The sequence below is a fragment of the Apiospora hydei genome (assembly GCF_038363865.1).
Source record: "Apiospora hydei strain CBS 114990 chromosome Unknown utg000004l_segment0_segment0, whole genome shotgun sequence".
Taxonomy (NCBI): domain Eukaryota; kingdom Fungi; phylum Ascomycota; class Sordariomycetes; order Amphisphaeriales; family Apiosporaceae; genus Apiospora; species Apiospora hydei.
This window is the reverse complement of record NW_027117363.1, coordinates 1,494,983-1,516,646: the sequence shown is the minus strand read 5'-3', so window position 1 is coordinate 1,516,646 and position 21,664 is coordinate 1,494,983. Positions and strand designations below refer to the sequence as shown.

The 21,664-nt window shown below is 55.0% G+C and overlaps 7 protein-coding genes across 7 annotated transcripts; 5 read left to right on the top strand and 2 right to left on the bottom strand.

Annotated features, from left to right (window-relative positions):
- Positions 1-3,053: 3,053 nt before the first annotated feature.
- PG997_002985 (uncharacterized protein) lies at positions 3,054-4,618 on the top strand (the record flags this gene model as incomplete). Its single annotated transcript, XM_066807300.1, has 2 exons — positions 3,054-3,643; positions 3,817-4,618. 2 exons carry the CDS (start codon positions 3,054-3,056, stop codon positions 4,616-4,618), a joined length of 1,392 nt encoding a protein of 463 aa, XP_066670918.1.
- A 1,604-nt stretch (positions 4,619-6,222) lies between these two features.
- PG997_002984 (uncharacterized protein) lies at positions 6,223-7,426 on the top strand (the record flags this gene model as incomplete). Its single annotated transcript, XM_066807299.1, has 3 exons — positions 6,223-6,554; positions 6,629-6,710; positions 6,767-7,426. The coding sequence occupies 3 exons, from the start codon at positions 6,223-6,225 to the stop codon at positions 7,424-7,426; spliced, it is 1,074 nt and encodes a 357-aa protein (XP_066670917.1).
- A 1,274-nt stretch (positions 7,427-8,700) lies between these two features.
- PG997_002983 (PHD finger protein ING2) lies at positions 8,701-11,518 on the top strand (the record flags this gene model as incomplete). Its single annotated transcript, XM_066807298.1, has 2 exons — positions 8,701-10,976; positions 11,035-11,518. 2 exons carry the CDS (start codon positions 8,701-8,703, stop codon positions 11,516-11,518), a joined length of 2,760 nt encoding a protein of 919 aa, XP_066670916.1.
- A 1,086-nt stretch (positions 11,519-12,604) lies between these two features.
- Positions 12,605-13,426, top strand: PG997_002982 (uncharacterized protein; the record flags this gene model as incomplete). The annotated part of the gene is made up of 2 exons (XM_066807297.1): positions 12,605-13,268; positions 13,368-13,426. The coding sequence occupies 2 exons, from the start codon at positions 12,605-12,607 to the stop codon at positions 13,424-13,426; spliced, it is 723 nt and encodes a 240-aa protein (XP_066670915.1).
- Positions 13,427-13,656: 230 nt separating this feature from the next.
- On the bottom strand, positions 13,657-15,926 carry PG997_002981 (uncharacterized protein; the record flags this gene model as incomplete). Its single annotated transcript, XM_066807296.1, has 3 exons — positions 13,657-14,933; positions 15,009-15,175; positions 15,253-15,926. The coding sequence occupies 3 exons, from the start codon at positions 15,924-15,926 to the stop codon at positions 13,657-13,659; spliced, it is 2,118 nt and encodes a 705-aa protein (XP_066670914.1).
- A 1,791-nt stretch (positions 15,927-17,717) lies between these two features.
- On the top strand, positions 17,718-18,646 carry PG997_002980 (uncharacterized protein; the record flags this gene model as incomplete). The annotated part of the gene is made up of 2 exons (XM_066807295.1): positions 17,718-17,911; positions 18,004-18,646. The coding sequence occupies 2 exons, from the start codon at positions 17,718-17,720 to the stop codon at positions 18,644-18,646; spliced, it is 837 nt and encodes a 278-aa protein (XP_066670913.1).
- Positions 18,647-18,755: 109 nt separating this feature from the next.
- PG997_002979 (uncharacterized protein) lies at positions 18,756-21,197 on the bottom strand (the record flags this gene model as incomplete). The annotated part of the gene is made up of 1 exon (XM_066807294.1): positions 18,756-21,197. The coding sequence occupies one exon, from the start codon at positions 21,195-21,197 to the stop codon at positions 18,756-18,758; it is 2,442 nt and encodes an 813-aa protein (XP_066670912.1).
- Positions 21,198-21,664: the final 467 nt, after the last annotated feature.

The following is a 21,664-nucleotide window of genomic DNA, read 5'->3' as shown; positions in this document are numbered from 1 at the left end:
TCTGGCGGCATCGGCATCGCCATCACCATCGCTACGGTTGTCTCTGGCTGTCTGGCTTATGGCGCCCGACATTGCGTGGTTGCTCACGTACCTGGGCTAACCGCGATTAGGCGAGACACTCAGCTGATGTAGAAAGTGCTAGAAGCAGGCAAGGAGACACAGCCATAGGTGAATCAGGTCAATAAGCCCAACAGATGGTGAGCTGGCGTCCCGAAAAGCGGAAGAGTACATTCTCTCTTTCTCCCTCTCTCTCTCTCTCTCTCTCTCTCTCTCTCTCTCGCCTATCACGACATTGACCGGGTGCATGATGCAGTAGGAACCCATTCTAGTTGCAAAGCAAAAGATATACGAAGCATAACCTCGCAAGTCGGACCACTGTGTAGCGTTCCCCGTGTCCCTTCTCGCGCGAAAGCCAGCCTCGGTAATATGAATCGCCGACCTGTATGTAGGGGCCGGTATGTAAAGGTAGTCGATACGCGAATGGAGCTTGTCCTTTCCCGGCCAGCCCGTTCGTTGCGTCAATGTTGTTCTCCGTTCCGGGCCAAGTTCAAAGACTTGTCTCCAAGAGTGTGCGAGCATTAATAACAACGTTAGGTCAAAGGCGAGTCTATGATATGCCCTGCCCTTGTGTGTCGCAGCGCTGGCCACCGTCCAATCACAGCGCCGAGTCTACGTGTAATACCTATGTAGGATAATTTTCCGAATCCAATGGGCAGGCCTCCGAATATGTAATTGGCAAATTTCGCCAGGCACAGCATGGCTGCCAGTCGAATCGAATGGTCTCGATCACTGCTGTACCTTATACATGCACACATAGCATGGAGGGAGTCGAATCGAATCACGATCTCGCCCGCTCCTCTACAGTCTATAATCCACAATTACCTCCTTGGAACTTGAAATCATTCGAAACGGACAAGCCAGGGAAAATTAAATTTGAAATATCGAGCAAACCCTATCTTATCTCGATGTTTTGTTTTCCGGGAGTCCATTCCTTGCCTATCCGGTGCAAAACATTGGGCGTCTCGAGCGGTAATTCTATCATTGCTGATGTAGCAGTGCCGCTACCTAGAGCCCAATGAACGAACCGTTTCAATCCTTTGGAGGGGTTTCGCCAGTGCAAGTGCCCAGCACTGCAATATGCAAGCAACGATTATTACCATAACCTACCACCACCATACAATGACATCTTGGCATTAGCCATGTACTCTTCGGAACATGTATATCACGACTATACTGTTATGCTATTATAGTATACACTATGCGTCTCTGTATAATATGCACACGCACACAATCCAAGACACGCCCAGACACGAGACGCATCTCTAATGGTTTCTCCCCTTTATCTGCCTGGCCTCCTTTTTGAGCACGTACCGTAGAGCTATCCTACAACATGATTTCCAAATTCCAAGGCACGCAGGTAATTCTAGAAGCTAGAGAAGTACCTCCAGTACGGGCTCGTGCTGAGATAATCCTGACAAGATTAAAGTACCTGCCCAGCGAGCTTCCAAGTGTCCGGTGGAGTCTGAAAGAGGGCTGTGGGAAAAGGTGGGGAGACTGAGGACCTGAACTGAACAACTGAACCCGGACCGAAAGTTTGGGCTAGGTAAGGTATGGATAGGATAGCTAAGGACACGCAACCAAATCATGAACCGCACGCCCCCTTCTCCCTCTCCCTCCCTCTTCGCTCTGTCCAGTATCCCCCTCAGAAACGGAAATAGAAGTGGCTAGGTTAGCCCCATACACTGTGCTGCTGCACGCTGCTGCACTTTACTGCTGCTGCTGCTGCTGCTTGCTGCTCCTACTACTGCTGGCGGCGTCGTATGCTCAGGTGTTCGGTAACCTACCTATCTCCTCCCCCTTCCCTGGCCTACCACGCCTACAGTATCATGCCATGCCTACTCCAGCGTGTGTGCCGGGGGCTAGGTACTTGCAACCTACCTGCCTAGTCCAGGTAGAAGTTAGCTCAGGCTAGACACGGGCTCTCTCCAGTTGATTACTCCAATGTACCCGACCAAATAGAAGAGCAGACAACGGCGGCGCTTGTTGCGTACCGACCGATCAGTGATGGACTGATACGTCCGTCTGTCGGGTGGGTATCCTGCGTATCCTGCCCCCCCTCTCTCCTTCCCACGACACACCCCTCCCCCTTCTCCCCTCTGCCTGGGCCAGCATTGGGCTTTGGGGTAATAATAAGATGGAATCCAGGTAGTAATGGGTTGATTATGTACGTATGTACCAGCATGCATGTACATCCTCCGTCCGCTGATACGTGTGTTGGAAGGACAAGACGGGCATCCATCGCCCATCGCCCATCGCCCATCGCTAGGTACGCTGAGAGGCGCGAACAAGCCCGGCGCATGGCAGCTGCCGCTTTGTACACATTCAGTACCTCCCTCTCCCTCATTCCCATTCCATGCTTCCAAGGCATGCCATTATTACCAAGGCGTAGTCCGGTCCTGGACTGTCCATGCCCTTCAACCACCACCACCACCACCACTAACTTACCACTCGAGCCTGACCTTTGTCTCCCTCTCTCTCCCTCTCCGACAAAAAAAGTAAAATAAAATTTATTATTACTACAAATTATTATTTCTATCCAGCAAAGGAACAAATTAGGCCTGGGCTTTATTCCACCACCTCTTCTTGGCTTCGACTTACTGGCCTGCCTTCATTCCCACCCACACACACTCGCACGCACAATACCTACGGCCAATCACCCAAACCACGCTCGCACCAGACCACTTGCTGCTACCACCCTCTCCAACCAATGCATCCACCCAACCCTCGCCCTTGAATCTCACCACCACTCTACCACAAGTTGATCTTCTTTGCTTGCTCACCTTGCTTCTTTGCTTTTGCTCACTTGCACGCTTGAACGACCGCATACGTCTCGCATCTATGCTACTTCTCTCGTTGATTTGAAGTCATCACTACTCCTATCACGCGGCAATGGCCTCCTCTAAGGTATATATTCCCACTTGCTCCACGGGAGGCGACTTGGAGTCCCGGAATAGGATACCCGGTGCTGATCGCCTTGTGTGCCACAACAGGATATGTCGACAACAACAGTAACGAGGCCATTGAACCAGCACCGTCAGTCGCTGACGTCGAGCTCTACGAACCCCCTAGCCAACACTCGATTACCCTCCCATTCTCGAAACAACTCCCACACCCACGCCCACTCGGCCCTCTCCGGGGCCTTCAACGCCCATCGTGTGACACGCCGCAAGAGTATGACCAATCCAGGAGCCAACGTGGCCGCAGTAGCAGCTGCTCTCAGCGAGGCTGGTGACATGATGACTGCTCTTCCCATGACCTCCAACTCCCGTCGGGGCACTGTCTCGAAGCCCGCCGTCGTCCGGTCGACCATGCCCAGCAGCCTTCCTTCCCCGCCGGGCAGCCTCCCAACCCACAAGTTTATGATGTCTGGAAAGCCCGAGGGCCAAGAGAGTGCCATCGACGACGACTCCAACGATATGTCAGGCGAGGATCTCGGAGAGAACGGACTGCAGTCGGCCAAGGTTCGGCGTGCTAGTGACGGCCAGCCTCTGTCCAAAGACGGCAAGAAGAGCAACCGCCCTGACCTCCGCTGCGAAAAGTGCGGCAAAGGATACAAGCATAGCAGTTGCTTGACCAAGCATTTGTTCGTGTCCATTTTCTTGCCCATATTCTCCTCCCCGCAGTCCCTTGTTACGGTTGCCGGCTAGAGTCGTGTCAGAAAGCTGAGGTCAAGGACCCGCTACCGGATATATCCTCCCTCCCCGAGCCCCCGGATTATATGATTGATGGACAAACGTGTTGACTTTCCCTGGCTAGGTGGGAGCACACTCCCGAGTGGTCATACACATCCAAGCTTCTCATTTCCAAACACCAGCAAGTTCAGCTTCTCGAGGCCGCCTCGGTGCTGGTGCAGATGAACACCGTCATGGGCAACGACATGGACGCGACCACACCACCCGACTCGGCCAGAGACTTTGCCAGCGAAGCCGGGTCAGCATCCCCTACCGCCTCCGGTTATTCTGAGCAACACGACGGCCACAGCTCGGCCGACACCACACCCCCGCCCCACGCCGACCCGTTCCGGAGCATGTCCAAGAGGTACAGCAGCGGCAGCGGGTATGCGCGGTCATACCAATCAATCACGTCGAACGGATTTCTCTCCGGAAGTATCCCAAGTGGATCCGGGTTCGGTCATAACCGCCAGGGTAGCACGGACCGTCGCCCTCCGTCATCGGGTATGAACAACACTGGCAAAGAAGATCGTGACCTTGCTGCAGCTGTTGAACTGCTTAGTTGCAGCTTCAACAGCAATGGAGGTCGGGATAGCAGGCTGCCCAACGATGCTCCCCCAGTGCCACCGTTGCCGGCCCAATACCTCGACCAGGCGGTCACAAGCACGAGCTTCCTGGATAGCTTCTCCCCTTTCGCGAGTAGCTATACGGCTCGGCAAATGCCCGAGAGCTTCACGCGGGGCGAGTCTCGCTTCACCCATCACGACGAAGATGTCAAGATGGAAGACAGTGATGGCGGTAGCATGGATGACGAAGATGATCGTCGTTCCAGGGCTCGCAACAGTGAAGAGGACGACGAGGGCGTCTTCGGGCGTATGGAGGAGTAAGAGAAGGAAAGCCTGCAAATGCGGCACCATGGAGAAACTGGCGCAGTACGCTGACTCCCATGGGGATGACATGACACCATTATGGCATTTGTTGTTTCCTTTGTGTACCACTTAAACGTATATTCACATGTTGTGAAAGTGGTGGTTCGCTCCGCCACCGAACCTCAGCACCGAAGAGAGGAGGGCCCTTGGCGGTACACTCCACGAGGTTAAAGTGAGGATCGGGAGGTGCGTCGAGTGAACACCGAATAACATATTCGACCCAAATAGATCCTTGGAGGATCTCTTGAGGCAGAGAGTAGAATGTCTAATATGAGAACTAAGACAAACTCGATTGTTCTCTGTATGAACCAATAAAGTCAAAAATGAAAGCACACATCTTACCTGAACCGCGTGAAAGATAACAGAAATAAATTCTGGGAGATGGAAGAGACAAGCCGTGGAAGAGATGCATAGAGGATCAGGCTGTATGGATGGAATAAGGGACTGGATACTTGCGAAGCCTGGATGGTATGATATCTACGAGCCTGAGGCCCATGGACCTGCAATGTAGGTAGGTTGGCGGCAGACAGGGTGCTATGTTCTAGTGTTCCACTGGGAGAGGATATGGGACTTTATGCAAGCTGTTGTCGCAAATCACCGGCTTATTGTAGGGAACAGGCTAAGGCATGGCATACTTCCAGATGGACCTTGAGGGCTCTGGCTATGCCTGTATGAATGATTCACAGCTCGTGTAGTGTCGATATAGCGTTGTTTGGATGAGCCATCATACTTGCTCATCTGCGCCACCCAAGGCTACCTGGCTTGGCCTTTGGCACCCAAAGGCTGTCATATGTCAGTAGATAGAAACACAAGGTTGGATGGATGGAGAGCGCCGAGATGGAATCCGGGGAGTATGGTGGATGATGGAGGAATTTGCGTCGAGCTTCATTGCTACTGATATGAAACCAGGCACCAGATAAAATGGGAAAAATTGCAAGAATTCACAGCAAACAACCTCAGGGAGAATGGATATATGATATTGAGGGAGGGCTCGAGGTTTATAAAAGAAGCAGCTGGGCATTCAGGATGAGGATGCTGAGTGCAAATCCCTAAACGACCTTCTTGTCGTGGTAGAAAGTGTTGGCGATCACAAATGGCAGTCAGTGGGCCCATTGAGGTTGAAGACTTCCTTTTCAATTGATGGGATTGCAATCAATTTTTAGCGGTGGTGGTTGGGTCAATCAAAACCGCTAGTTGGCGTAGCGACCGACGACCGGTTGACTGACGAACGAGGAACTTTTCTCGCTGGGCTGGGAACTGAACTGGGAGAAGGAAGGGAAAGAAAAAAAAGGCCAAGCTAAGCTACCTCTGGCCCGACGTCATCCAACGACCTGGCGAACTGCTCTTCTTCTCCCCACAAATTCCGCATCTCCATCTCGATGCTCAACTCTGCAAATCTGACGATCGCCTGAATTTACCCTTCCCTTGTCTCCTCCCTCCTTCCCTTATCCAACCACTCAGTCAGTCTCGCTAGATTGATCCCCGCGCCCATCATTTCCGTCTTCTTTCCCATCGGAAAAAGCATCCCGTCCGCAACTAGCAAGGAAACGAAACTCATCACCATGCGCACGCGACGACAGGCTCAGAATAAGATGGCCACCGCAAATGCGGAGTACTCCGAGGAGCCAGAAAGCAGCCCGGCGCCTTCTTCGCCCAACGCTGTAGCTGTCACCAAGAAGGACAGCCCAGCCCCGGCCCCGACGACCGAGATGACGACGCGCCGTGGATCCAAGCTGCCCAAGCACGTTCAATTTCCCCTGGTTGTTATCCTGAGCCTTGCCTTCTCGTCGGTGGGCTATTCGCTCGTCTACCCTTGGACCAAAGGCGTACTGGCAGAGCATGCGCGAGTGCTCGACTCTTGGAACGAGGTTGCGCTCCTGACCGGTTGGAGAATGTAAGTTTGCGACAATCGCGCTCTCGCATATCCCCCATTAAAAACTCAGCATGGCTAACGACTACGCGACTCAGTTTCGAACTCGCGTTAGGTTGGTATGGCAACTACGATAGCAACGACCTGGTCTCGTTAACTCTGCTGTCTCACGGCCCTCCGGTAAGATATTGAACGGTCAAGTTTGCAGGTGTTTCTGGCTGACCCAGGCTCTATAGCTGTACCTCTTGTCGGCCTTTTACAACACGCCCGCCCAGGCGCTGCTCCTTGCCCTTGGCATCGAGACGCTTTCGACCTATCTCCCATTCCGGCTTCTGCGCTCGCTATCGCCTATGCATGCCGACCCCTCAAAAGTGCACAACGCCGAGCTGCTTACCGACAAACCCATCGCGCTGCTGACCAGCCTACTGTCGGGCGCCATCTTCACCATCAGCTTGTTTGCGGCGTATGCGACCTACCTGCCTCGATTTATGGTTGTGTACCTGAACAACTTGCCTTCGATTACGGCCGCGCACGAGGTCTATTATCTCAACCTTCTGCCGGTCACCTTGCCGCTCGGATTCGCCGCCACCTCGTTCGTTTTCACTCCCGCCGAGGCCGAAGAGGAGCCCAAGGTGTCCGAGAGCGAAAAGTTCGACCCTACTGAGGCATCATTGAAGGAGACAGTCTGGTGGAACTTATGGGGATGGAGCAACAGAACCAAGATGGTGATGAAGAGGACAGCTCTGCTTATGGCGATGACTGGCGTTAACACTACGCTGCAAACCGCACTCACTGTCGAGGGCGCTGAGGTACCCGGTGCGCTCGCTTGGTCATCGGTCTGGGTTGTTGCTTCAGCTGTTACTGGTGTGGCCTTGGGTGCCGTTGGAAGCGAGTAGAAACACATATGGGAGATGTGCGTTTTGTGCCTCGTGGCCTTTGGCCAAGGAGTCGACGAGAGAAGGGGCGAAAGGGGTTTCGCAATTCCTTCAAAGAACTTCTAGTAGTTTGACGGGCTCCGTGGTGGCCTTGGTACTAGGATATCTACTTATGAGCCCATATGTTTGGTACTTGATACCATTTTGACTGATGCTAGTTCAGAGAGAGGAATATAAAACTGTTTTAATGTTGATCGAGGAGTTAACGGTTATGAAGAGAATGCGAATTGTTTATTACATGACACATTCCATCCTACCCTTCGGCCAGCCCACCTTTCAGCCCTACGATGTGATCTCATCAATTACATATAACAGCTCCACCTCCAAGCTATTGATGCATCTCTTATTATAGTTGGTGGGCCTTGGTGGGAGGATAGCTACAAGTACATAATCCGGGGTAATATCAGGTTTGACATCATTGGAGGTCCGATCGGAGCACCCAAGGTGGTAATGAATGTAATTCCGCTTATTTCGTGCAATCAAGTCATGAAGTGTCATAAGACCTGAAGAATGGTTTTTTTATGTTAAAGAAATATGGTGATATGCAAATCCGGTGGATGTCTACGTGCCCGTCATGGGCACCTAAGTGAGTTTATTAGACACTTGCCCATTCGATCTGTTTAAGTAAGGTAGGTAGGTACTTGTATTAAGGCCGACGGCAGTGCTGGAAGCCGGTCTGACAAAGGTCACTATCAAGAAGCTTTGGAATCATCCAACTGGACTGCGGAATAGCACTGCACCGTCCAGTAAAGCTTCAATCAAATGTTGTTACAACTTGTAACGCACGGCCGGAATCAAGTATTCACCGGGTTGTTTTGCAAGCCGTTGAATGCTTAGACAGCTCACATGCTCGGTGTTGTTCTAGGTATCGTCTAGGACCCTCATCCCCAGAAAGCTTGGACCCCACGCTGACCTGCATCCGGTCCCGATGTTTTTCCGGCGGAAGCTGCTGAGCCTGAGCTAGGATGACCTTGGCAGCTGCAGGCACATAAGGTTAGGGAAGTTACGCGATTGAATGACGGGGGGGCTTCGCGTTACAGCTTCCCTACCGTAGTCGAGGAACTGCGATGCCGACTTCTACTGTCTACCTGCCGTCGACAAGTCAGTGAACCATCACCAGCTGGCCGCTTCATTCTTTTCGCGCGCATTTGATCGCACTCATTTAACCATTACCATGGTAGTTTATTCTTGATAATATTTGTCGCAAGAACTTGACTTTGCTGCTGCATCGCAACATGGCGTCTGCAGTAGAGGCCAACAGCCCTTCCATGGCCGACCCTGCGCCCGCGACCGTAGCCGAGCGCAACAGCGACGACATGGACATTGTCGATGAAGGACCTATGTCGCCGACAAGCAAGCAGGAGCCTGCGATACCAGCTCAACCTATCGAAGCACCCACTGTCAACAACACTCTCGACTCCTTCAACATGCGCGCCGATCCTGATGCGCAAGCAACCGTGTCCGATTACATCGATTTTGTCGACCATCTGCCTTCCGACATCCGTCGCTCTTTGACCCTGATCGGAAAGCTCGACCAGACGTATGCGGATTCCTCCATCAAGGTTAACAAGCTCACCTCAACCTGGAGCAAGCTCCCTACGCTTCCTGCAGATCAGCGGCCTCTGCCTGCTCAGCTGCGCGCCGAAATATCCGAAAACCTCAACCGTGCTGTCAGCTCACGCACATCTTCATACGCAGAAGCGTGTCGCATGTCCGACTATGTGAATCGACATGTCAACCGTGCGAAAACCATCCTGGCCAAGCTCCAGACGATGCGAGAAAACTACCCCACCGAGGAACAGAGAAGTCCTGTGCAGACGAGATCTCCTCAGATGAGTCGGACGCCCAAGGTCACGCTCCGAGTAGACAAGGATGGCCAGAAGGTCCGCGGACCGCCCAGAATAACGGTCCCCGGCGAAGTTCTGGCGCCATATGACATCGACTTCAATGCCTACAGCTCGTTCAGCGAAGAAAGCTCGGACGAGGACGAGATATCGGTGTCGCCAGCAAGAATGAGCCCTGCACCTCGGATCAAGCTGGTCAAGACCCCCAAGGTGCCCAAGGATAAGGTCCCCAAAGCACCTCGCCAACCCCGCCAGCAGGCTGCATCGGGTATGCCAATGCTATCTACGAGCACGGCGCTGGCAAAGCTGCAGCCTCCTCCAGAGAACGCAGTGCCGGGTTCCCATGATGCACCATGGCTTCAGCTTACTGCGTACGAACTTGCTAGGCTCAGGAAACGCATGAAGAAGAATGCCGTATGGAGCCCGAGCGACACCATGATTGCACGGGAGCTCAAGAACCTGGGTCGCGGCATCGAAGCATACAGAGCTGCTGAGAGGAAGGCCAAGGATGAGGGTAGACCATTTGAGCCTTCGCTGCCCGCACCTGTTGTGGATGCCGACTCGGGTGTGCAGCACCCCCCTGAGGGTGCTATCAGTGCAGAAGCCTTGGGTGCGGAGGAGGTTCAGCTAAGCAATCGCGGCATGAAGCTCAACGAGGCTAAAAAGCTCAAGAGGGAAGCCATGTCCAAGTTGGCCGGTGACGATGCCGAAGAGTCCACGAGAAAAATGATGGAAACTGCGCGCCAACTCCTTAATCACGAGGCTAGCCCATCGGTAGCTGGAAGCGTGCAAGGAAAGGGTTCGGAAGCTGGCCCATCTCAATCATCTTCGCAGTCACAAAGCAAAGCACCCAAGAAACCAAGAGAGAAGAAGCGGAAGCGAGATTCTGAATCCGAAGTTCCCGCCACGGTTAAAGCCGAGACTATTGAGACTGGAAACGGCGTTCAACAGTCTATCAAGCCCCAAGTGAAGCGCACGAAGACTGAAACACCAGTGCCGCCGCCTCAGATCCCCAGGCCTACGTCGCTGCCGCCTCCAGTCGAGACTCCCGTGCCACCACCGCAGGTTGTGCAGTCTACCCCAGTCGTGTCTACAACGCCTGTGCCTCTTCCGGTGCAGCCGTCGGTACAGCCGTCGCCGAACTCGACTGCTTCGGCTGTCAAACCCGCAATCTCGCCGACGACAGGGACCAGTCCGGCCCCTGTGGCGATGCCTATGCGTTCGGCGACACCTGTCCCTGCGCCAGCAAACAACAACAACAACAATGCTGCTAATACAACGACTACGGTGCCCACCAAACCACCGGCGGAAACGCCTATTCCGCCGCCCGCCAAAACATCCACTACCCCCATCCTACCCCCAACTCGGGATCTGGGCAAGCGGGAGACGAGAAAGGATCATAAGAGCCTGCAGCCTATCGCAACCAACGCGACCAGCGCGACCAACGCGACCAACACGACCAACGCGACCCCGAAGCAGCCTTCGTCTCGTGGCAACACTCCAGTTACCACGCCTGTGCCTGAGCCGCAGTCAGCGACCAGCCGTCGGCCGGTCTCCCGTGGAAAAGCAGGCAGTCAAGAGCCGCCTACTACTCTTGCGGTAGAACGACCTCGGCGCGCAAGTACGGCTCGCAACACACCGGTACCCCCCGGAACCTCGCCAGCCGAGTAAGCGGAACAAACGCCCAGCACCGGGCATCGTTACTTCAGCCTCAGGTGGCAAAAGCGCTGTCGGTAGCCGGAAAGTGCCGCCTAAGAAGCGGCCTCGTGGGCCGAACAAGTCCACTTCTAGCAAACAAGTTGAACCGGAAGCCGAGGTGGAGTTGGATGAAGATGGTAATGTCATCGACCCAGATGAGCCGAGGTATTGCATGTGCAACCGGGTCAGCTTTGGCACCATGATACAGTGCGATAATGTAGATGTGAGCCGCACCGACAGCACTTCGATTGAACCCTCTACTCCAAGCCCGACTGCAACCCCAGCAAGTCACAGCACGCGCAGCAACGAGCGTCGCAAAGTCATACCTGATGATAGTCACAAACTGACAGGCCCGCGTACACAGAACTGCAAGCAAGAGTGGTTCCATCTTGAATGCGTCGGACTCAATGCCATCCCGGCCCGCACCACCAAGTGGTACTGCCCCGACTGCCGGGTAGCACTGAACATTGGAGGACGTGGAGAGGTTACTTCCAGAGGGGTGAAGCTGTGATGGGGGCCATTTGACAGGCGAGATTCGGAACGATTACATGGAGGGTTCACACATCCGGACACTCCCAGATACGGTGTGTATATTTTACAGGGCAAGAGAGCGACTTTGGAACTCGGGAGTTATTAGCTGGAGTTGAGGACTATGCGTGCGGCAACGCCATTCACTGACCACGAAGCGTGATATTAGCAAGTAGTGGACAGCACAATGCGAGAGAACCGTGGTGTAGGAACAAAGGTGTGTGATATTCGCGGACATTTAGCACCCTAGCCAATAAGAAATGCGAAGACAGTTGTGACCAAAACTCGTAGATTTGTAATATGACCTATATTCTATCTACATGTGCTATCTAGTGGATGTGGGCCGTGGCCTCCTTCTGTTATGTTACCTAAGGTACTTGTGTATGCTACGTACCTAATCAACACAGTATGCCTGCTTGGAAGGCGCGGTGCGGAATGGGCATCTGTGTTTTGTTGCATACCCTCTTCGGGCTTTCCTTGCTTCACTGTCATGAATACATAAGACGAGGTCAAATATGCGAACTGCAATTTCTGTGAATGAATTTGAAACTGTAAGTGGTCCATGCAGCCAGAATCTACCTGCCCCTTTGAAGCAGCAGCTAACGAGTTGCAAAGGAAAGAGGAAAGTAATTGGTGGCCAAGGGCAGGCAGGCAGGACCTGAACACACCTGCTTTGCTAGATGGTGTTGAGTCCTAGTAGTATCTATCCTAGGCAAGCACCATTGGAGAGGTGAACACACCACTTCGACGTATTTCCTCCTCCTCCGTGCTACATCTGGCCATGGACATCATCACTTCATCAAAACTTACAACAACATACAAGCACACTTCCACGATACAACTCAAACAAGAGCACACGACGAGCTAGGTAGGTTAGCAATGCTTCCTGAACCGGTACGCTTTCCGTTGGCTAACCTTTCTTCATCAGGCACAGATCCAGAGCTTCCTGAACCGGCATCCTCATCATCGAAAGAGGATCCTACTGCTACTACTGCTGCTACTTACTGCAACTGCACCTCGTGACTCTGTTATTCTTGTTCCTCCGCCTTCCAGCGACAACACCGGCAAAATGCAGAGTGAAGGGAATGGCGAATCTGCTCACTACCCTGGTGTTTATCCTTCGCCTCCCATCGAGGACAGCGACGACAGCGATGACAACGACGAAATGGAGATTAGTGGGGACGTTGAAGCTCTTGACGACCCGGAGCGGCCCCAACTCCGGGTCATCGTCCAGCCGCCCGCTTACATGGACGATGGAGTATTGTTCAACCGCCCGCTCGTAGTCCTCGGTCCCCTCGACGTCGCGTACTATGCCCTCAGCGCCATCGACCTGGAGACGGATAAGACGGCAGAACTGGGAAGGAGGAAATCGGTGTCGTCCTCGCAGGGGTCGGAGTCGGGCCAGAACGCGGGCAGCAACACCGACGACCCGGACTTCCACGACCCGGCCTTCCACGTGCAGCCAGAAGCGCTCCAGGTAGGCGTGAGTGACGCCCCGATCACGCACGGCTACCTCGTGCGCCCCAGCGAATACTACCGACACGTCGAAGAGCCGCAGGGCTACGGCTACGCTATCTGGCACAACCTATCCATTTACAGCCCCGGTGACGACTTGCGGCTTTGGATACGTGCCATGGACGCGCGGGGAGAGACCATCGCCGGCATCATGACGGACCCAGTTTCTGTAGAATCCGTTGACAGCAAGAAGATGGTCGGGCAGCCTGAGGCTTTTTGTGGGTCATTCGTCTCTCCTTACCCAGCTATATATATTCCGCTGCCCCTAGACATTTGTTTTACTGACTGGTTATATTCGCTCAGCCACCTTCGACCAGCTACTGTGGCTGCAGCGGCTGCGTCGCAATTACGAGCACCACCGAACGTTTACGTTTGAGCCGTTCAACCATTATGAGTGGTATCCTTGTACGCACCCGGATTGTGTCCATACCATGCTGATCGGAAGGTCGGACGCTAACTGGATACATCACAGGGGTGAGTTATCCAAGCACGGGCGATTATTAGAAGGGACAAGTAGAGGCTCGGAAGAAGAAGAGGAAGCAATAGAGGGTTGCGAAAGGACTTCCGACTTGCAAAAGAATAAATTAAAACATGGGATAATAAACGCTAGAGCAATCGAAATTCATGTTTACATGTTGAAACCCGAACATTTCCTCGTGCGCTTTCTTGCCCCCTCTTTGATGATACGAGGTGACTATGATCCATTACCCCCCTAAGCACACTACCGCGGTCATAGCTCTCGTCCAGCTGCACCCGGAACTTCTTGGCCTGCTTCTTCTTCTCCTGGAGGCTGTCGGTGCTGCCGAAGCGGGCGCGGGTGTCGTCCTCGAGCCCGTGGAAGAGCATGGCGAGGGCGCTGCTCTTGAGCGGCCGGGTGCGCGTCTTCTGGGTCCGGTAGATGGCGCCGACGAGGAAGAGGTCGGCGCCCAGGACGACGAGCACGGGCAGCACCAGGAAGCCCCAGCGCACGTGGATGTAGGACTCGGTCGAGACGGCGGGCCCGTGGACGGGCTCGGCGCCCCAGAGCGACCGGAACGCCACCGTCACCGACGTCGCCACGTCGGCCATGAGCATGGCGAGGCCGTCCTGGCCCGGCTGGGCGTACTCGTAGTAGTTCCAGTAGAAGGCCGTCACGATGTCCGAGTCGAAGAAGGTGGTGCCGTTGGAGATGCCCACCGTCAGGTTGACGGCGACGGTCCGGTCGTTGATGGTGATGGTCGAGTTGTTGGTCGTGCGCGTGGCGCCGCCCGCGGCGAAGACTGAGGTGAACCAGCCCCGGAGGCTGAGCATAGAATCTTGGCCTAGGAGGTAGGAGGCCGAGGACGGTGAGGTGTTGTTCTTGTCGGTCACGTAGACGCCCAGGTCGGTGCCCGATGCCTGCGTCGTCGTGTCGATGACGGTCTGGTTCACGACGGTGTGCGTCACGTTCTCGGCGAGGGCGCCGACGGAGACGGTGGCGTTGATGGTCTGCAGGCAGGCCGAGAGGGAGCACTGCTTGGCCCAGGGGTTGCTGTTGCCGGCGGGCCCGTCGGCGGCCTCGGTGCCCATGAAGATGAGGCGCAGGATGGTCGAGTAGGGCATGTCGCCCGCGGCCGAGGGGATGTAGGGCGTCATGCTGAAGACCTGGCGGCTGTCGTTCAGCTTGGCGCCCTGGGGCACCTGCCAGCCGCAGTCGCTGGCGTTGGCCGGGTTGCCGCCGCAGTACTTGGTCAGCACCGAGGTCAGGGGCACGCACTCGTAGCAGACGCCCAGCGTGTCGAAGACGGGCCAGGTGCAGTTGCCGGTCTGGCAGTCGAACTTCAGGGAGGCGGCCGGGCGGCCGTTCTCAGCGAAGAGGCCGTTGTAGACGGCCGACTTGAGCGGCAAGACAGGGACGTAGCCAGCTTAGTCAAGTAAAACTTGTGTCAGTACTCATGACCTGTCTGGGTTTCTCAGAGAGGCGAGACGAAGAAACTCACTGGGTGATGTTGTTCCTGGCAGGGCGCCTGTGAAGTTGAGGGCACGGGGTATGGTAGCGTTCTGGGGGTGGTTGACAGCCCTCAACTCATACGTCACGATCTGTTGCGAAAAGGGGCTGAAAGCTAGAGTAAGGATGGCGATGATGGCACCGGCAGAGCCGAGTAGTCTGGCCGACATCTCTCATGTTAGCTTTGATGCATGGAAACAGAGCATGTAAGTCGTGGTTACTGTTATGGTACGCACCCTCCTCGTCTAGATGCGAGCAACTTGATGGCGCCTACGACGCCACGGCTGGCTTCATCAAAGGTTTCCATGTCAGACAACGGCACCTTGGACTCCTTGAACCTGATCCACTTCATCTGCGACAGACCGTTCTGGAGCGAGATGCCCAGGGTCGTCACCGACATGGTCGCCAGCACCGCTATAGCCGTGTTGAGGGTGAGGCGGTACGGCCACTCGTAGAGCGAGCGCCTGTCGTAGTGGGCGATGAGGCCGATGATGGCGGCCAGCGCCGCGAGGGAGACAAACATGGTGACGATCTCGATCGTCCACGTGCCGTCCTTGTACCACGCCCGCGGCGGGCCGCTGCCCTCATTGGACGACTTGAGGGATGGCGTCGCCCCTTGCAGCGGGTGGACGGCGGCGAATGGACTGGCGCCTTTCCCCAGGGTCTCGCTGCTGCCGCTGGGTACTCGTGATGACTTGGCAGTCAGTAAGGCCGCATCGTTCCAAGAGCGCTCGACTTCTTCTAGCTCGATGCTTACTGTGTTTTCCTGGTCATGGTAGATGGCCAGCTCGGGAACTGCCATGGATGCGTCGCCCACATCCGCAGAATGTTCTTCTTGATTGGGGGTGCCGCCTTTGGGCGAGAGCTGGCTGTCATAGCTCAGGTCCTGGATGGGTGCGTAATGGGCCATGATGAGATATTCCTATCAAGTAGCAACACACACAGGGGCACTCGTCCGAAACCTGAACGGAGAGCACTCGAACGACCATTGCCATGCCCGGCACCCACGAGGCTCATATACATGTGTAAGTGGTTCATGGCCTACTCTGACCGGGGTCTGGACCATTAGCACCGTTAACGTCCTACCGGGCTGAGCAGCCACCACGCACCAACGATACGTTAAGGCTCTGTGGTTGGTCGAACCTTTTTTTCTAGAACAGGAAAAAATTCGACGCTGCTGCATGCAGTGAGATTTGGAGACTTACAGCTCCGGGTGGTGGGCTTCAGCCTTCTCGTCTGCCGCGAGCAGCGCGGAGGCCGACCAACTTCACATGTGTGTAAGCCAACGCAGACAGCCGCTTTCCCATGTTGAACCGTGGGATCGCTCTAGGGCCAGCGAGGGATCTGTCTGTATGCGTGGACGTTGACGAGATGAAATGAGACGAGACGAGGGCGAGAATGAATAATCAAACAAGATTAGACATGGGCGGATTGGGTTCTGCCAAGCGGAATGGTTTGGTCCTCAGGGGCCATGGCGGCGTGGTAGGATCAATACCAAGCCCGCCAGTAGGTAGGTTTCTCTGGCATTGGACGCCTACCGACTCGTTGGGCCGGAGCCTTAACTTCTGGTGAACTTCCTACCGGTGCGTAGTGCGTGGTGCTGGTGTGTGGCGTAGATCCCTCCCTCCCATCACCACCCTGCTGTTGGTAGTGACATCTGCAGGCTCCAGTAAACACCAATAAGATCAGCTGCAGAGTGCCCGTAAGGCAACAAAAGCAATATAACTAGCGGATCTCCGGGCTCGGACCCTTCTCGATGCAGGCCGACCACCAACTCCTCCGCTCATAGCCCATTGCCACCCGCACGTGAGAGACGGCCGTAGAAATCTATAAATATAGATGATAGACTGCTGCGCCTCGATCTATCTCTTTCGACCAGTCGGCTCAAATCGTCTTCCTGAAGAACTTCGAGGACGCCACTCTTGATTGGAGCTTATCTGATTCACATCCGCATGGCTAGTTGGGACCTCAGCCGTGAACAGAGCCAATTGCCTTTCTTTGCCTCTTGTAGCGTCGGTATACCTACATAAAACTACTCATACCACAATAGCTATCGCAGACACTTGAGCTGCCACGGGAAGCGTGGGACTGTTCCATTGGCCAAGTGCCCAGAAGAGGACTGCATCCGTAAAACCCGCCGCGGGGCGTACACCATGTACGATGACGATATCGTAGAACCCATCAGAGGACGAACGGCGATCCCCCAAATACTAAAGGGCCAGTTGGCTCGGTGAAGGTAAGCGACGTTCGACCTCGTCCTTTGCATGGGTAATATTTCGACAAGAAAAGGAGCCTTGTGCATCGAGATGCCCACAAGTAGTCTTGTGCATCCAGTGACAGCGCTGTACATGCAGTGGCTGATTAGGATTGATAGCTCGGATGTTACTTGTTCAGGCGACTGGAGTTGTCGGTAGATTGATTAAATCGCGGGGTGCAGGGGTTGCTAGTTGCACCTTTTAGTTGCGCTCCCGCAGTCACCCCCACTATGGAGAAGAAACCGAGGCACGTTGAAGATGGATCCTAGGCATCTAGTCGTCTAGTGGTCTCACCCGCGCGGGCTCCTGTCCGCTCCTTCAACTATCAATCATACAGGAATCCCAAAAGCATACATCAGTTTCTCATTAGAACCCATTAATGACCAATACGGGCTCAATTGCAGTTGTCTAGGCATCCCAAAAGCAAAAGGCCACCTCCCGTAACCATGACGGAACGTTCAGGCACCTTCACGGTCGAGTACACCGGCCGTGTCGCCATTGTCACCATCTGCAACGAGAAGAAGCTCAACGCTCTGAACTTGAGCGGGTACTACGAGCTCTCCCAGATCCTGCGCGAGATTGCCAAGCACGACGAGGTCTTCATTACCTTCCTCACAGCCAAGGGGCGCTTTTTCTCCGCGTAAGTTTTCATCAATGCCAGCATCATCTACTAGCGCGCATGTCATCCCCCAAATACCAAACACACCCAACTAACCACACACAACAATAAAGCGGCGCCGACGTGTCCATCTCGCGCGCCACGCCCGAAGATGGCCCCTCCAACGACGTCTACCAGCAATGGCTGCGCAGCTTCGTCGCCAACAACCTGAACACGACGCAGGCCTTCTACACGCACCCCAAGGTGCTCGTCGTGGGCCTGAACGGGCCCGTCGTCGGCCTCTCGGCAGCCCTGGTGGCCTTTGCCGACTTCGTCTACTGCACGCCGTCGACGTTCCTGCTGACGCCCTTCTCGTCCCTGGGCCTGGTGGCCGAGGGCGGCGCCTCGCGCGCCCTCGTGCAGCGGCTCGGCATCAGCAAGGCCAACGAGGCCCTCATCATGAGCCGGCGCATCCCCAGCGACGAGCTGCTGCAGACGGGCTTCGTCAACAAGGTCTTCGACATCGACGTCAAGAAGGACGGCGGCGACGCCAAGTTCCGCGCCGCCGTGCTCCAGGAGATCGACGACCGCCTCGGCGAGCACCTCGTCGGCGACAGCTTGACCGGCATCAAGGCGCTCATCCGGAAGCCCGAAACGGAGATCCTGGACAAGCAGAACGTGGCCGAGGTGTTTGCCGGCTTGGATCGATTCATCACGGGCATCCCGCAGGCGGAATTTGCCAAGCTTGCTTCCGGCGCGAAGCGTCACAAGCTATAACTCATTCAGCTGTAAATGATAATATGTCACCATGGGATCTTCTTGTAAAAAATAGCAGCGTAATCGCAAGCAAGCGCATATATGAAAATTCAATTGACTCTTGGGTATATCATACGAGAAGCCCAAATAACAGGCTCGTCCGTCTCCAGTACTCTTGTGTCGCCTTTCGGAGTCTTTCACTGACTCCATCCTCCAGACCAGTCTTCTTGAGCACTTCATCCGCGAGCTTCTTCAGTTCTTCGTTTGGAGTTTCGCTAGTGCCCAGGTACACCTTGAGGAGATGAATGTCATACAACCACTGAATAAGCAGATCCTGCCGCTGGTCGGTGCTAGGGGTCTCCTTCGTTGCCGCGCCAGAAGCCTTTTCAGACCCTTCTTTCTCATCTCCAAGGGATTCGTCTCCGTCGCTCTTCTCGTCCTTCTCGTCCTTCTCGCCCTCGCTCTTCTCTTCTTCACCCGGTACCTTGGCCTTCATAGGCTCATCTGTCTTGGTAATAGCGCCATCTGATTCCAACGCAGCTCGCCAGGCATCGCCAAGCTGTTTACCAAATGTCTTCTTCAGCAGGTTTACAGCCGAGGGGCTCCAAAGATCCAGGCCAGCATCCCCCATTGACCTGATCAAGTCTCGCAACAACTTGAAAACGCCGGGTGACGGTAGGGTGGGCAGGGCAGGCTCGCCCTCCCAGAGGCTTCGGCCAGTGACCCGGGTCCTCGCCAACGCGTCCGATGAGAACCCCTCCAGCGGTGCGAGCCCGACCTCTATAGCAAGCTTCTCTTGCAGAGATGGGAAACTCTCCAGACCAAAAGACTTGGTACTGTCCAATTTCGGTAGTTGCATGCGAATGGCACGCAGAACACGGAGTAGATACATGGCGATATGGCCACTATCGGCACTGCCGATATGCTTCTGCCACAATGTATTTAATTCTTCGTCAAGTTGTTGGAAAGACTGCTCAAGCGCTGTGTTCAGACGTTTGTTGATCTTGTCGGGGTCATCCTTGCTCAACAGCTTCTGGCGGACCTCGATCGTCTCCTCGTCCTCGATTTCTTCTACATCGTTGTCCCAGCGCTGGCGTTGCAGCTGGCCAACAACTTCGTTCACGTCGTCAATCAGGCGGTACCAAATCTCGTAGCCCGTGACCGCCTTCGCGACCGTGTTGTTCTTGCCATGTAAACGGGAGAGGATTTCGTGCGTGACTTGGGTGGACCCAACGCCCATGTCCAGGTCCAACATTTCATCAGACCATAGGCTGTTGTACTGATCGGAGGTGCCCGCCCGCCATCCCTCAAGCGTGGCACCGACTTCGGATCCAACGAGACGGAGTTTGGAAACCTTGACGTCCAGGACGCCCAAGAGCTGGTTGTTGATGGTGTCTCGGAGCCCATCAAGCATAACAGAAGGGTCGAAGCCTCTCGCTTTACCGCCGTCCTTGATCCAATGCTGCAGCACGTTGGTCCGTAGATCGACAATGGCCTTGAACTCATTCATGTGCTCTAATATCTTCTTCATGCCCTCTAACAAAGCCTCGCCCCCTTTCTTGGCCCAGGCGGTCAACATGTCCTTAGCCTGTTTACCGTCTAGATCGTCGTGTCGAATGAAGGGTGTGAAGTACTGGACTTCATCGCCACACCACTTCTCGTAGATGTCAAGCTTCAGGCCTTCCAGAGTTCGCAGTGATTCGTCTGCAAGAAGAGGGTTTTTCTTCAAGCTTGCCAGAGCATCGGAGAGCTTTGATGGGACAATAGACTGAACATCCAACAGCGTCCTGGTGTACAGGTCCAGGCCCTGGAGGACGTTCTCGGTCCCTCTCGTCTTCTCGTACTCTTCCACGTCGAACTCAAAGGCCATCGCCTCGCCGCGGACATTGAGGAAGTGGCGCAGGGCGTCTCGGGTGCCTGAGCTGGACGCCAGACTGTACGCGCACAGTGCCTTGAGAATATCCGCTTGTTCGAGCCCGTCGCTGATCCTGCCCAGCACTTTCTCGACGCCGCGCAGAAGCCGCCTTCGCAAGCTGCCCAGGTTCTTCTTCGCGGCCTCGACCGCAGCGCGGAGCTCCTCGTTCAGCTCGCCCATGTCGCCGAAGCTGGAAACCAGCAGCCGGCTCAGCACCAGCACCTTGGCCGCGAGCACCAGCCGCTCGCCCCGTCCTCCCGCGGCCCCGCGCGCCCCGCGCAGGAGCTTGCCGACGGCGAGCCCGCAGGCCTCGAGCAGCTTGACGCGCGCGACGCAGCCCATCTCGGCCTCGGCGTCGTCGAGCCCCCGGAAGCGCGCGAGCCCCGTGATCTTGCCGCCGACGACGGTGCGGCCGCAGCGGCCGCCCATCTCGCCCAGGATGTTCTGCGTGCGGGTCATGTCGTGCCGCATCTGCACGATGCTGTCGGCGGTCCCGAGCAGCTCGCGGTAGCTGTTGCCGACCTGGGTGCGCAGGCGCGCGGCCTTCTCGTCGATATGGGCATGGAGGCTCTTGTGGATCTGCCGGATCTGCGGGAGCGTATAGGTGGTGAAGACCTGGGTCGACGAGGTCAGGTTCGAGGTGTCGGGAGTCGCCATGGTTGGTGGTGAACCGCTTCAAACGTCTTGCACCCCAATTGAGATGGGCTGGCTTCGGTAGAGGGCAAACGAGAGAAAAAGGAAAATAGAAAGCTTCAACGGAGCATACGCATCTCTAGGCGAGTGTTTGCGACGTACAATTGCTTATGCAATTATAGCAGTTTAACTGCTTGGTTGAGTGAGCGTTGGTGGATTGTTGCTACGCTGGAAATAACATGTGGCAGCACTGACGTCCAGCGGGTACACTATTATTTACTAACGAAATACATGCAGGTAACCATAGCAATCCCATACATCTATCCAAACGTACGAAGAGCACTTCCAATATCAACTCTTTCTTTTCCAGGGCGAAAGCAACTGAATGCGAATTTTGTATATCAATTTGGAGAGAAATATGGATCGTTTGATACAAGCCCGCCGATTTCTTCAACTTTCCCAATGGCAGTACGAATGGCTTTTCTCATACA